This window comes from Crocodylus porosus, unplaced genomic scaffold, assembly GCF_001723895.1.
Source record: "Crocodylus porosus isolate Cpor-Errol unplaced genomic scaffold, CroPor_comp1, whole genome shotgun sequence".
NCBI lineage: Eukaryota > Metazoa > Chordata > Crocodylia > Crocodylidae > Crocodylus > Crocodylus porosus.
In genome coordinates, this window is record NW_017728906.1 from 46,066,694 (window position 1) to 46,082,609 (window position 15,916).

General features: G+C 42.3%; 1 protein-coding gene across 1 annotated transcript in view; it reads left to right on the forward strand.

Annotated features, from left to right (window-relative positions):
• The window catches only part of LOC109305898 (amine oxidase [flavin-containing] B-like), a 91,144-nt gene that overhangs the window by 25,931 nt on the left and 49,297 nt on the right, over positions 1–15,916 (forward strand). The window contains exons 2-3 of the mRNA XM_019529066.1: positions 11,964–12,058; positions 12,766–12,903. Coding sequence (XP_019384611.1) covers positions 11,964–12,058; positions 12,766–12,903 — 233 coding nt within the window. The remainder of the gene's footprint in view (positions 1–11,963; positions 12,059–12,765; positions 12,904–15,916) is intronic.

The window sequence follows — 15,916 nt, forward strand, 5'->3', positions numbered from 1 at the left end:
TCACAGAGGAGGGTGACTCCACACTGCTGCATGCAGGCCCCCCCCCAGAGGGAAATGGGGGGGTGTATCCCCAGATTTGTGCGTGGGGCAGGGGCGGATGCAGGCTGCCCACTGTGGGCTTGGGGCTCCCCACCCTGCTGCCCTCCCTCTGGGAGCTGTGCGTTGCCATGGCGATGTGTCCCCTGCCTGCCTGGCAGCAGCTGGGGCAGCAACAGTGTGAAGTTGTGCCCCTTGCTGATGCTGGGTGGGCAGGGGGCATGTGGCTGGTGCAAGGTTCCTAGGGGAAAGGCAGCAGGGTGGAGAGCCGTGAGCCCGCAGTGGGCAGCCCACAGCAGCCTCCATCCTACTTGGCTCTGCTGTGGCTGTGCTGCTGGCAGGGTGAGGGTGGGGAAGTGAGGCAAGGTAGCCATGTGTCCCGCCTTTACAGTTTAGAAAGGTGGTCACCCTATGGGGATACCAAATATATAATTTAAACCTATCATGGGCATACCAAATACATGAATCCATGCTTCACATGTGGTGATTATTGCTCCAAAACCCCTGTACCTTACGATACATACTGTTCCTTCCAAAGTGTTGTTCAGGTCCATCCTGAAACAGTTCAGGTTCCTTGCCCCAGCACTATTTTGTTTTGAAGATTTTTCCAAGACTTGCATCTCTGATAGATGTATTGAATTGTGCCATGTTCCCTTCCTTCCCCTTAGTCTTGTGAATCACTTGGTTATAGTCCTCAATTTTACCTCGCCCCTTTGGAGTTTTGCTAGTCTGGAAGAAGTATGGGCCAAATCCTATTTTATCTCTTGGGTGTTTAAATCTGATCCTATTCCATCCTACTTGAAATCCTCAAACTGTTAGCATATCTACCTTGTCCATTTCAGCTTTAAGACCAAATTACAGAAAAAAAAGAGTGAGGAGGAAGGTCTATGCACCTTTTGAAAGATGAGCTCTAAACTGCAGTGGATATATTGCTGGCAATACCCAGGCTAGCTAATTTAGAGCTACAGCTGTTTGCAAAAGCTGACAGTAGTTCTTGAGCAACAAAGCTAGTTTTCCTTGTATAGTTGTCTGGCAGCTACATTGCATAACTGACTAAAAGAAAATGAGATGAAGTCAGTAAGGTTTAACATAATGAGGGGGCATTTCCGGTTTTCTATTTTGTCGTTTAAGAGAATTGGGAAATAGAATTAGAATTAGAATATAAATAGAATTAGGAAATTTTCACAGGAGCCATTTGAATTTGTAGTGATGATCCCATGATTGTTGCAGCCATTTATACGGACAGATAGCCAATTAATTTGCTTGGGATTTACCTGAAGATATTTCAATGTGAGGCCATTCCTGGGCTCTGGGAGAAGTCCTACGTAACTGTTTCCACCTTCTAACTAGGAACTGACCTGAAACAGTACCATAATTGAGGTGGGGTGACCAGGGCAACAGCCTCTTGCTTTGTCTTTATAGGGATGCAAAAACAACTGTGATCACAGTGCTGACAGATTGAAAAGTGGTTGCAGTCTGCCTTGCAGCTGCACCTCTGATCTGGAGGAGCAGAAAGAGAGGAGGAGAGACGGAGATTTATTAGCTTTTTATATGCAACACATCAAACACTTTTTACCACAAAATAAGCAAAAATGAAGATGGTGATAAAGGTTAGTTATAGGCTGTTTGGCTAGCTCAGGAAAGACATGTTGTACAGAACTGTAATTTTCATCAGTTGGTTACATTGCTTTTGCCTCTGCTTCTTTTCATACCTTGACATAAAATAAGTGTAATAATTCCCCTCATATTTTTTCTAGGTTAAAAAAAAATCAACATAAACTTTTCTGTTTAAAATAATATAGCTTTTAATGATGATTTCAGGGTAGAAAATATCTAGAGAAACCCAGCTCTGGAGTTTTATTGGTTAGTGGGTAAATTAAACCTCTGCTGGTTTGAGGAAATAATGCAGCACACATTTATCAATGTTTCCTTATCTTCCCCCTGCCATTTTAGTTTAGCTGGGGAGTTCATTGTGGTTAGTAAAAAAACCAAACACACCCTTGGCAACTATTTTAAAGGCTACTAAATCAATGCCAGTACATTTAGGTGCTCTTATTTTTCCTTTCTAGATGAAATAAAACTGAAGAATTTGCAGATAATTTTCCACTTATAGACATAAGAAATTGAAAGGAATTAGATTATTTACCATGGAAATGAAATGAATAAAAGGGACATCATTCATTATGTTATAATGTAGGGGAGGTAGATCAGGAACTTTAGGAATGACAACTTTTGGAGACTGTGGTGAGACTTAATGTGGGGGAAGTTATTCTACATCTTCCTACCAAGGGGTTCTTATACCTTATTAAGATCTGTCGTGTACTGGCCAATGTCATAGACAGGATACTGAATTAGATAGATCGCTGCTTTTATCCAGTAAGGCAATGCTTATATTTTTGTTAATAAAGGACCAAAAAAATGCTGAGTCTTTTTCTGGTAGTCTTAGAGACAGAAAGGAAGGAGAATCTTGTGTCTAAGGTATGGAAAAAAATTGGGGGGATCTGGATTAAGTACACAGCTCTAACTCATATACTTTGTGTGAAGTTTGACCAATAACATGATCTTTCTGTGCTTTTTCCCCCTGTCTCTAAAGTGGGGATAAAAGTACCTCATTTTCTTGTCTGCTAAGATTGCAAGCTCTTTAAGTCAGTGTCTGCTCCATTTTACCTAAGCAGTGCCTGGTAGGCCTGGGCAAAGTTTCGGTTGTTGATTCAATTTGGCAGAGATTCAGCCTGATCCAGTGGCCAAATCTCTGAATCCGAATGGAATCAGGAACCCTCTGAGCTGATTCAGAGAGATTTGGTGATTCAGACATAGACACAGCTTTAAATGTTTTTTCTAGATATCTCAAGGTACCAGGCAGCTCAAGAATGCTGCAGTACTGGGGTGGATGGAGCATCCCACAGGAGTGCAGGGGGAAGTCCCCAGCGCGCTTGGCAGCAGACCCAGAAGCACTTCCGGGTCCACCGAGGAGCACACAGGGGAGCCCCCCATGCCCCACCTCAGCTCGGTAACTGGTGCCTTCTGGGTCTTGGGGGGATACCTGGGGTCTCCCCATGGCCGATTGCTGAGCTTGGGGGGGGGCACAGGGTGGGGGGCCCCAGCATGCTCCCCGGTGGACCACTTCTGGGCTCGCCATTGGGCATGTGGGGGGCCCCCGTGCACTCCTGTGGGACGCTCCATCTGCCCCACCATCGCATCATTCACTAGCCTCACCTGGTACCTCATTTAAAGCTGTGCCTCTGTCCAAATTTCTGATTCTCTGAATCAGCATTGAATCTTCAGATTCAGATTAGGCCGAATCGAATTGGGGACAGTGATCCGAATTAATGAACTGAATCCCTGTCCCTGATTCGGGCCAAATCTGAATCAAATAGGGCCCATTTCACACACCTGTAGTGCCTGGTACTTAAAGGCCCTGACCTCAGCTGAGTCTTTCAGGCTTTAGTGTTGTACATAGTAGTGCACTTAATGCCATGAAGCGATTATTGAATTTTAGAAAATACAGTTGCCTAGAAGAAGTGAATATTTTAGAAAACAATTTCCACATTAAACATTTGTAAGATTATTGGAAAGAGAAACTTATTTAAGAAATTCTTATGTTGCTTGAGGAGGGGGAAGGTCACAGGGGGTGCATCTACACATTCATAGGTTCATAGATGTAGGGTCAGAAGGGACCTAAGTAGATCTTCAAGTCCAACCCCCTGCCCTGGGCAGGAGAGAATACTGGGCTCATATGACCCCAGGTAGGTAATCATTAAGCCTCCTCTTAAAGATCCCCAGGGTAGGAGCCAGCACCACTTTGCTTGGAAGTTGGCTTTAGATCCTAGCCGCCCTGACTGTGAAGTAGTGCCTTCTAATGTCCAGCCTGAACCTGCTCTCAAACAACTTATGACCGTTATTCCTTGTTACTCCCGGTAGTGCTCATGTGAATAGGGTCTCTCCCATTCCCTGCTGGTCCCCCTGGTCAGTTTATAGACAGCCACCAGGTCCCCTCTCAGCCTTCTCTTATGAAGGCTGAACAGGTTCAGGCCCTGTAGTCTCTCTTCATTGGGTCTGCCCTGCTTTTGCTACCTCATATTAAATTTAGTACCGCTAATGTGAAGTACTACATAAATGTACATTACACTGTCCTAATGCACAGTAGAAAAAATACATGTTTTTTTAGTGATGCATTATGTGCAGAAGTCTATTTTTATTGCTCATTAGTGAATTAGCATGGTTTTTGACATGATGCTTTAATATGCAGTAGAATAGACTACTGTGCATTAAAGTGCATGTGGAGACAGGCCTAGGAAGGAGCAAAGAGTTGATTCTTAGGATCCCATCATCCCCAGTCCTCAAATTCCTGTGGGAAATTGAAGAGGACTTGTTGGTCTACTAGCCTAGGACTTGGCTATTGTTCTTCCTATTTAGTATTTTATTTGGTTCTGCGCTGCCCATGATATGTATTAACCATCTTAGTCTGAAGAGACTACATGTACAACTTTTTTTGGGCCATCACATAATCTCTTTGTGCAGTAGTTTCCCAACTGTAAAGTGGAAGCAAGTGATTCTGTACCTGATTGAGGTGGGGCAAAACCCTGGCAGGGACTGCTCCCCCCCACCCCAAGGAGTGAGGGACAGGAGTCTGGCAGGGGCTGCCCTCCCAGGCTGATTGTGGCTGAGGCCCCATGTGGGCCAAGGAGTGGGGTTTAAAGCCCCCTTTCCCTGGCCTTGGCATGCTGCCCCCAGACTGGGACCTGGCCGTGCTCCCTCCGCTCGAGCAGGGAGGGGAGGAAAGCCTTGGAGGGCTTCTCTCCTTCCATCCCTTTGGCAGTGGCCAGGAAATATGCTCTAGTGCCCCCCCTCCCCACCCAGGCCCCCAGCTTCTGGCCTGAGCCACTGCAGGGATGTAACTGCATTCCTGGAATCGGATATGAATGCGTTCACTTGCTTTTCGGTTCAATTTGTGCAGCTTAGACTAACCTGCAAAGATTGAATTGATTCTGCCTCTGGCTTTTTGACTGACTGTATGTAGCCTTAATGACTTCCATGACAAATGCAACCTTAGTACCCCTAGCTCAAGAGCTTGTATTGAAGTGAATGGGCTCCATACAAGTGTTCTGCTCGCCCATATTTTTTGTTCCTTCTAAGTCCCGTTTCCTTAAGATTTGCCACTATCTCCTTAGCTGAAAGAGAATTGTTAAAACTGAGCCATTTGCTCTTTTATACTCCATGGTATCACTGGAACTCCAGCCCGCTGGGAAAGTTTTGGCCTTAGGTTGACACAAAAGTAAGTTACGCCGCATACTCTGTGTGTATAACTATTGAAGGAACAGCAGTGACATTTTACGAATACAAAGACACTATTGGGAAATGCTCTTTGTATTACTTAGGAAGTGTCAGTCTTTCAATATAGTGTTTTGCAATAAAATTATCAGGGAATGCTAAGGTGCAGAACTGAGTATTTTACAATTGTAGTATGTTTTTTACTACCTCTGAATAGACTTGGGCCTATACTCCAGCATTTAAATTCATTTTAGAATACCCTGAAGTTCAGGCCTATTTCTACGTTGGGCTTCCTCTTTGCTCCTTATGTAAACAGCAGCCAGCTAAAAACTTTTGGGTTGGGTCCAAACTTGGATTCTGCACATGGGCAAAGTTAAAGTCTGTCTCTGCTGTTGAACAACTCACAGAACTCTTCCATTTAAAATTTGTCTTGATCTAAGAAAGCCAAGCAAAGGGCAGGGCAGAACATTAGAGACTGACTGATTCAGAGACATAAGCTTTTGTAGGAGATAGCCTTTTTCTTCAGATGCTATTAGCAAAGAAAGCCAGGAGGAGGTTGATGCTGGTGAGATTTGCTTTATCTAGTACTCTGCTCTAAGGTGTTCAACAGGTATACAATCAGAAAACAAGAATGAAATGATAACCTCAGATTTGAGATTTAAATAATTGGTATGAGTACTGACATTTCAGTTAAAATACAGTCATTTGACTGCAAATTACTATATGATGGAGAAATAATTTCTGTGGCCCAGAATCTCACTGTAAAAGCCTTTGGAAGGCAGTCTCATCCTTGTATCTTTAAGTGCGTGCATTTTGATAGCAGGTTTCCATAGTAACTTATGAAGGCTTGCTGCTTTCGCCTTGTTTAACCTGATCTAAGCACAACTTTATCCTCAGTCTGCTATGCAGCTTCAAATAAGACATATCATCTTTCCTTTTTGTTATTTATATTAATTTTCTAGTTATTGACCTTTTTGGAGGAATCATAGTGAAGTATATTGTGCTGTTGCTGAAATGCTCTGTATGTTTTTACTATTACATGTATTAGCTATAGATATAATTCCCTACAGCAGCAGTGCTCATTTATCTTTGGGCCCTGCAGGCAGGAGTGGTGTGTGGCTGGTCCACACATTGGATCCTGTGCATTAGCTCAATCCTTCATGTTGGATTTTTCCAGGGAGTGATCCTGCATACCAGACCTACCAGGAACTGGCCTAATGTGGCTTTGTCATGTGGCCTACTGGGCTGGAAATTTGGCAGCAGGGGGTAGCAATTAATGCTGCCTTTTTTTTCCTGCTGCCAAATTTCCGGACCTGTAGGAAGTCCTCTGGGTCAGATAACGTGGCTCTGTGGGTGGGATTCGGCCCACAGGCGAGAGGTTGAACACCACTGCTCAATAGTTTTACTCTCGAAGTAAGCAATTCTGCAACAGAGACACTACTGACTGACTGCATTCTGGACTAGTGACAAAAGATAGCTTACATTTTTGTTTTTAAATTCCATTGGTGAATTCTGCACTGTTCTTTCCATGGACTGTGAATACATAGAAGTTTTTCTGGAGAAAAAAATACCGCTTTGCTACAAAGTACATTAGAGGGGAAATCTGAATGACACAGGCATTTGTCACATTTTAGATATGTTCTTTTATGCTGGCCTGTTGTGTGTCTAATACTTAACAGCTTAGACCATGTTAAAGGAATTGATTCTGGTTTGCAATTGTAGAAAAAAATGACAGTAAGGAGCTGGATTGAAACCTTTTTTTAAAAAGATGACAATATTTCACATGTTACAGAAGAGATTTTCCCAGACTTCATTTCACTGGCTTCCTGCTTCTTGTCTACTCCATTTATGTGAGCTGAAATATTTATCCCTAAGTTCAAACAGTGGGCTTAATTCTGAGTGGTGCCCAGGAACAGGTTTATTATAATTTGTTATATCTTTCGTAAACAGGCCTCCCCCAGAAAAAAAGGTAGTTCACAACATTTGGTCTGTCAGCAGTGTGCTAATTTATTTCTGTCACTGGTTTTCCGACTGCTTTGTCTCTTGTACCTGTAGGCTCTAAGGTTTCATTGCAGCATCCAGTTTCCTTTTATCCCCATCCAACAGCTCCTCAGCAGCAATGGGGCTGAAGACAGCCTTGATGCTCATTTAGGGTGCTCACAAGCGTTTGGAAAGCTCAGGTTAGGCAACCTGCTTTGAGCTGCCTGCATCAGGGTTGGGATCCACTGCACACAACTGTTTGTGTGGGCAGCTGGAGGCAAGTGAGCCTGTGGGAGGGAGTGGCGGAGGTCTGGAGGCATCGGGGACCGGGGTTTGTTGGCAGATCCAAGGCAGGGGGAGGGGGTGGTTGGTCTGCCTGGGGTTGCCTGGTCCAGCAGTGTGTTTGGAGGAGTGGGATAAACTAGCCTGGTCAGAGTGGAGGGGGTAAAGATAGCATAGCCCTGGGGCTTCAGAGAGTGACAGGGGTTTCCCCAGCCCCAGAGCTGTACTGGGGACCTGTGCAAGCATTCAGTAGGATGGGTTAACCCATGTTAGGTTGGGTTACCTCATGCTGATATAAAGTTAGTTCTTGACTGCCAACATCTAATTTTGGCATCGGGCACACCATTTTTAGCATGACTTAAGCCCTGCGGACTCTACACCCGACCATTTAAATCACTCTGAGCTTTGTTAGGGTGATCTAAATGTAATGCTTGTATGCACCCTTAGTTTCTGTTGTTTTGTATTCACCAAGTATCCAACTGCAACTGCATGGCTTGTATCTGCAGCTATCTGGCTTTCTAAGTTTTCCCACCCAAGTATTAACTAGTCTGAGGACTGCTTAGCAGTCAAGATCATATGAAAGCAGGGGCATTTAGATTAACTAAGCTAAGGACATTTAGTGTGGCATGGCTGCTCAGACTATATAAACCAATTACTGTTAATAGGTCAGTAACACCTTTAAGAACCCACTCGGTATAATTGTTTGGAAATACTGCATAAAATACTTAATACCCAGCTTTTATATAGTACTTTCCATCAGTAGATCTTAAGGTACTTTTAAGGTCAATCTCCCATTTTGCAGATAACGTTGATTATATTCCTCTGGGTGCATCTACACATGCACCCAACTGCTCAGTTGTTACTGCTCAGTCATTTAGTACTTGCTAAGGCAAGGACTTTAGCAAGTACTAAATGACTATGCAGTAACCACCTGTACAGTGCGGTCCTGGCTCTGCACGGGTTGTTTCCAACCCTACTGTGCAGTAGTAGCGGTGTCAGAGTTCATGCCCGTTGATGCTCACTATGGTGATGTAGTGTCTCATTCAGATTCGCCCCCTGTGTAGTTGACCCTATACCAGTGGATACCAGGCTTTTGGTAGTCATGCCACAGGTTAGCCCCATGCCTTCCCTGAGTGCCACTCCCATCCCTTTCCTCTGCCTGATCTTCTCTGCTTTCTGCTCCCTGTCCTTGCTTACTACCCAACCTACTCCTTTGCTTTCTGCTTCTTGCGTGATCTGCTACTGTGCTGCCTGTCTCCTTCATGTTCAGCCATGTGCCACACAGAGGCTGCCTGTGCCACTTGTGGCACTTATGTTGCAGGTTAGCCACCCTTGCACCATACAAACTTCATTGGGAAAATTGGGAAATTGACCTTAAAAGTACTTTGAGACCTACTGATGGAAAGTACTGTCAAGGAGTCTGATCATCAAGCAGACCTGGCTGAGCCAAGCACGTGATGTACCACACTTGCCCCGATCACTCGCTGATGTGGCTGACCCAGTTCTCTGCAACTGGATTGGCTGCTGAAAACACAACTCACCCCTTTTAAACATACCCACAGCCTGAGGTTGCAGGTATGCCTTCACACAGCTTCAGTCTGTTTTGGCAAGCCTGGTGTAACTTTCCCTGGTTCTTCTGACTTATGTCCTGGCTTTGGTTTTTCCTGACCCTGATCTTGGATATTTCCTGAAACTAAGTGCTGATTGTGCTCTCTCTGGTTTTCCTGGCATCCTGACCTGGCTTGGCTTCCTTGATCGTGATTGTGGATTTTCACTGGAACCTGGCACTGGTTCTCTGACCCCTGGCTCTTGACCTCTCCTTACGTTTTGGAATACATTTCCTGGATCTCTCCACTGGGCTCTAGTAACCTGTCGTTCCTCCCTGCTAACTTCCTAGTTGCCCCCCACAGGGCCTGTCCAGGCCACCTTTATCTTGGCTGAACCGTCACAAGTACTATATAAAAGTTGGGTAATAATTATTTTATGTAGTATTTTCAGTCAGTTATTTGAGTAGATTCTTAGAGGTGTAACTGAAATACTAATAGTAATTGGTTGTATGCAATCTGAGCAGCCATGCAGACTGACTGCCCCTGCTCTCATATGATTTTGAAAACTACAGAGTCCTCAGCCTTCCTAATACTTGGGTGGGAGAACTTGGAAAGCCATACAAATGCTTGCCAAAATTTAGCATTAGCCACAAAGAGTTTACAATCAAAATATAAGGGGAGAGTAAACAGAAGGTTGCAGCGAATGGATGGAGAGAACACAGGACAAACAAGAAGACCATGCCTGTCAGCATGATAGGCAAATGGACCTGCCTTCCTGATTAGTATGGTCATTTTCATAAATGATTGATGATAGAATTGATTCTTGTTTTAACAAAGTTTACTGATCTTTTGAAGGACACTGCATTTCTTCTGTGTGCTAATCGGTGTTTGTTTAGAGTGTTATTGCCTACATTCCCTTCTGAAATCAATCTGTGGATGGAAACGGTTTGAAGTTCTGGACGATATTTGCACACATTGAATATTTTTGTCTTTCACAATATGCTGTCTCTTGGCAGGTTGCTACTTTTATGAGGAAGGTCAAATTTAACAGTTTTGGTAGAAACTCTTGGAGAATCATTTACTTAACTGAAAAGCTGCAGTAACCTTAAGAAACTACTTAGTATATAAAACGAAATGTTATTACATAATACCCAGCATTTATATCAGTAGATCTCAAAGTGTTTTCCCAGTGGTAACGGCAGCACTTTCCCCATATCACAGGTGAAGAAGCTGAAGCACAGAATGGGGACATGACTTGTCTAAAGTCACCCAGCAAGATAAAACCCAAATATTCTGAGTCTCAGCCCAATGCTTCAGCCACTTAGACCACACTGCCACATCATGATAATGATAATGATATTATTATTATAATAGTTGTTGTTGGTGGGATTAATATCTTTCAGTTCTTAATTCAGTTATATAAAAGGGGAATAGCCATTTTATAAACTTCCCATTTAGTATTTTATTTAGTTTTGCTCTGTTAGTGATATGTATTAGCCATGTTAGTCTGAAGTCAAATAGAAGGCAGGGTAGATTTACACTTTGTAGAGTAACCAAAGTAGTTCAGCTTTCCTTGAAATTGTTCTCCTTGATTTCTGAGGCTTTTGGGTGCTAGAAATAAGAGCAGAGAGCCTCCTGTATTCACACTGGGTATGTCTACATGTTCATTAATGCACAGCGGCTGCTGCACATTAAATTTTGTACTTGTATAATCAAATACTAAATTAATGAGTGGTAAATGGAGTTACTGCACAGTAGTGCCGATGAATGCCGTTTTAGCTATGCTACTGTGCACTAGCCTAATAATACCATGCAATAGCAAATTAGCACTGTTTGTGCTGTGACGTGCTACTGAGCAGTATCATTAGGCTACTGCCCAGTTAACATCTTGTGTAGATGTGCCCACTGCTTGCCCTGCTGGTGCCCAAAGAAAGAGGAAGTTCCTAAATATAAAGCAAAGGGATGAAGCCTGAAACCATGTATTCTTGATTATTAAAGCCCTTTTTTTTCCTCTCACTTTCTGCCACATGTTCTGCCCAGTCTTCAGCTGGATTGTAGGCTCTTTGGAGCCAGAAATGTGCTCATGTCTTAATTTGTATTACTGTCACCCAAATACTAATGTCCTCAGACTTGAAAAGGAGGAAACAGAGCAGAGGCTTTATTGAAACCTCCAAAATTAGAACAAGCCTAGGAAAAGCTTCATTCCTTTTTTATCTTTTTGTTAAGGTGGGGAGACTTTTGCTTAAATTTTTGAACAGAGCAGTTTTCCTCCCATGCAATGAGCTGTATATATGTATATTGTATGTTTATTATACAATGTAATAATAAATATGTTGCATAGTGTAAGATTATATATACCACTGTATTACTGTGTTGTATGTTTTTATATATAAATATGTGTGTGTATATGTGTATGTGTATATGTATGTATATGTGTATATGTGTGTGTGTATATGTGTGTGTGTGTGTATGTATGTATATATGTTGTATATACATGCAACTCAATGGATGGGAACAACACACACACACATATTATTCCTTACACAACAAGATAACACTCTTTATTGCTGAAGATATGTTCAGCCATATTTCGGAGGGGCTGAAAATATATACTACCCTGATAAAGTCAGTGACAGCACACAGTAATTATGAAAATCTGATCATTAACTCTTGTTTTATACTTGTCTTCAGTTATTTTTTGAGGTTCTTTGTTTCCCTGAAGAGCTCTTTATCCTAAATTCACGATGCCTGTTACTAACTCCTGAAGTATGCAAGGCTACAGAATACCTCATGCAGAATTAGTATTTACTAAGAATGTTAAATATTTATTTCTCATTTGTCCTCTAGGTCTGTCAGCAGCCAAATTGCTGGCTGAGTCTGGGCTGAATGTCATTGTGTTGGAAGCCCGGGACAGGGTTGGAGGAAGAACTTTCACTGCAAGGGTAATTATCTCTGAAGCCACAGACCTAAATATCTCGTATGAAATATTGCACTGATTTCTTCTGAATACTGGAGGTTGGGATTCCAGGCAGTGGTAGGCATGAATGTGCTTTGCAATACAAAATCAGAGGCAGGGAGAATGTGGAGTTTCTATGCAGACACAGAATTTTTATGAGATCTGTGAAGCCATCAATCCTTCCCTTCCCTTTCCCCTGGGACATGTGAAAGGAAAAGAGGATTACATGTGGGGCAAAGCCACTATTCCTTGGAGAGATGCTAGCGAGATGTTAGCAAGAGCTTGCTAAAGAGAATAGCATGCGGATTTTTCATCTCTCTGTCAGAGGTCAGCAGTCTACAACCTGCAGGAGAAACCTGACCTGTCATATAATTTTTAGAGTTGGCCCGTGGAGCTGGGCTGTTGGCAGCATTCAGTGCTGGGGGTGGTAGTTCAGCAGTGGTGGAGAGGGAGTGCTTATAGCTGGGTTGTAAGTGGCAGCCTGCTTTTGGACTGAGGTGTATTGATTTGGGCCAACATTGCTGAAAGGTTGCTAACCCCTGGATTATATGCGTGTGTACACACGCACACTGTCTCTCTCTCTCCCTCCCTTTCCCCCCGCCCCCCAGAAAACTCTCTCTGTTTAAAAGTAATATTATCTTACAATATATTGAGAAACTACTTATCTTTTTTTTCTGTCTTTTGATAAACCAGAATAAGCAAGTTAAATATGTGGACCTTGGAGGAGCATATGTGGGACCAACACAAAATCGTGTTCTGCGGTTGTCCAAAGAACTAGGATTACAGACGTATAAAGTGAATGAAGTAGAACATCTTATTCACCATGTCAAGGTAAGACAGGATCCATATCTGAAACATTGCTGCAGATTTCAAGGTACATCTTTTTCATTTCTCCAGGGACATTGCACTGATTTAGGTATGTTATCCCCAATGTTTCCGCAAAAGATTGAATCACTACTAAAGAAATTATGCAAAATACTATACGTATGTCCTGCTACTTAATAGAAACATGTCCTGCTAGCTGACATATTAAACTAGGTTTAATGTAATAATGATACTTTACTTGCATAGTATATCAAAATGGCAAGGCCAACCATTTTATCTAGTTATTTATTCTAGGTACTTCAGTTTTTAGGTGGCCAACCCCAGGCAGATATTATGAGTGCATACAGCTTTCACCAAAGTTAATGGAAACTGTAGATTTCCAGCATCCTTGAAAATCATGCCTGGAGGGCGGTCTCACATTTGTCCATGACCACTTCTGAAGAATTTGTTCTAGTGAAATAAAGTCTGCAAATTAAGGATTAGTTTCCCTGCATGAAATGCAGAATAAATAAGGCTCTGATTGCCTGAGGAGAAGAATACCCTGGTCATGTAGCATGCTCCCAAATGACTTGTCTGAAGTTTGACATAAGACAGTTGGTAAAAGAGTCCAGAGTTTGATTCTTTGTGCCCTGTGTTACCCCAGAGAACATCCTTCTTTGGTCAAAATGTGTATCAATATTGCATTTCCACAGAAGGGAGGGTTTTTAGTTCTAAATTACACATTTTCTGAATATACTCTTTGCAGATCTCATCCATGACCCCCCAAATCTTCCGTCGATATTGTTCCAGAATCAACAAAAGTATTACAAGTCTAAATACAAATGGGCAATACATTTTGTGTGCTGTCTGAAATCTAGATGGCATTTTAAAATTTTTTTGAAGTTCTCCCCTGTAAGCTAGACTCCAAAAGGCTCAAGGGTCTCTCTGCTCTCAGTGTATTTGAATCCTAATACTGACCAAAACCTTTGTAGCTCAAGTCAATTCTAATTAAATTCTGTAGAATGTGACACTTAAAGCAGATGAAACCTGAAGATGTTGATACGCCTCCCAATATTCTACCAAACATCCATTCAATTAAGCTGCTGCTTCTATGTATACCTGAGGGAGAAAAAATGAAGCCCTTCAAAGTTAATTAAATTCATTTTACTGGCTTTCTATTTCAGGTGATGGATGCAGCTTCTTTTGTACTACAAAATAAAAGGAATACATTTTGTTTATCTCTGGGTGGGTCTTGGTCAATTAGGCTCTGCAATCTAGACTGAATTCTGGTTTTTCTCCCTTTAATCTTCTTTGAATACCAACTTCTATATCAGGATTTTTTTCCATTTCACTTGTATGTCTTATATCTCCATTAAAATAGTATTTTTTGCCTTCCATTTTATGCTTTTTCCATTTACTAAGTATCCTTTCTCCTGGGCTTCAAAAGGAGAATAAAATGGTTCGTTTCTATTTGGTTAATTACTGATTCACCAACCTCTCTGGCAAAAACTGTCCAACTCTGGGAATACTGTTTGGTAGTTTAAGTGCTGCAAAAAGCCAGCAAAAGCAATAAATATTCCACAAATGTTAAGCAGCACACCTAAAGCTAGGCTTCTAAATCCTTATTTATGTAGATAAAGTTGCCTGATATTTCAAAGGCACAGCTCCTATTGACTAGATATGTGGATGCTGAACAATTCTTAATATCAGGCCATTTTATTTAGGTGCCAAAATGTGGATGGAAAAGCCTAGCTTTAGGGAAGCAATCATGCCCACCTTGGCCATCAGCTTTTATTCATTTTGGCAAAGTGGTTGTTTTTGGATTTGAAAAACAAGGGAAAAAATACTGATTTGTCATCCAGTTGAACATTCCCCACTTGATTGTATCACTCTTTGAGGTAGATCAAATATAGGAATTAAGCTTTTTAACAATGTCTCTTAAAAGAAATTATTTGAAATATAATTGTAGATGTGGGATTACCTCTTTCTTGATGTACTTATCAACAGACTTGCTTATTATTTCATTTGTCTTCTGTTTCAAATTTGCTTTAATCCTGTTATCGATGTCTGTGTAATTGAGTAGCTGTTAGCATTTAAAACATACCTGCATATTTTTTCATGTGTAAAATAGGAACTGATTTGTCAAGAGCACTGTCTTTGGGAGTAGGAGACTGAATGAAAGTGGGAGTGTTGAATAAAAGTTGTATATGGGAACATTTTATTTATTTGAAACTCGTGTTCCTCTAAGTTTTTAAAAAGCACACACTTTTCTTGCACGCAATGGGTGCATCTACATGTGAAATTAATGCAACATCATAAACTCTGGAGCAATTTGAGCAGCAGTTTGAGCCAGGGCAGAGCAGTAGGGCTGTGCAAAGCTTCAGTTGCTGATTCAATTCGTAGAAGACTCAGCCCGATTTGGCGGCCAAATCTCTGAAGCAGAATTTAATCAGGAGACCCATTGATCTCTCCAGATCGAATCGGAAGCCTCTGATTCAACCATAAACACAGCTTTATATTTTTTTTTTCTGTGTACTTAGAGGTACCAGGCATGGCTTGTGAACACTGAGATGGTGGGGTGGATGGTGGGGGGGGGCCCTGCATGCTCAGTGGCGGACCTGGAAGTGGACCTCATGTACTTCCGGGTCCACTGCTGAGCACACAGGAGACCCCTCCACACTCCCATGTGCTGCCCCAGCTTCCCCTACCCCACCTGGAGGATTTTTCCCTGCACTAACCCCACATACAGGGACGTATGCCAGGGCAAAAAGCAGTGGTCCAAATTTGTGCCACTGCCTTTTTCCCCACCACAACTGCGCTACCTTGCTTTTGGGGACACAGCCCTGATCAGTCATTCAGGCTGGGGAACTTAAAGCAGCTCAACATTGTTCCCTTTTGTGCTGTTGGCTTCAAAAGCTAGTGTCCCTCAGTTATGTTAAGCTGTTAGGTTCAGACAGACCTTTGACTTCGATGTTTGACCAACTTATTGCATAGAGTGACTGGTGCTCTGAAAGTACCAAGCAATAACCATTGAAGATAT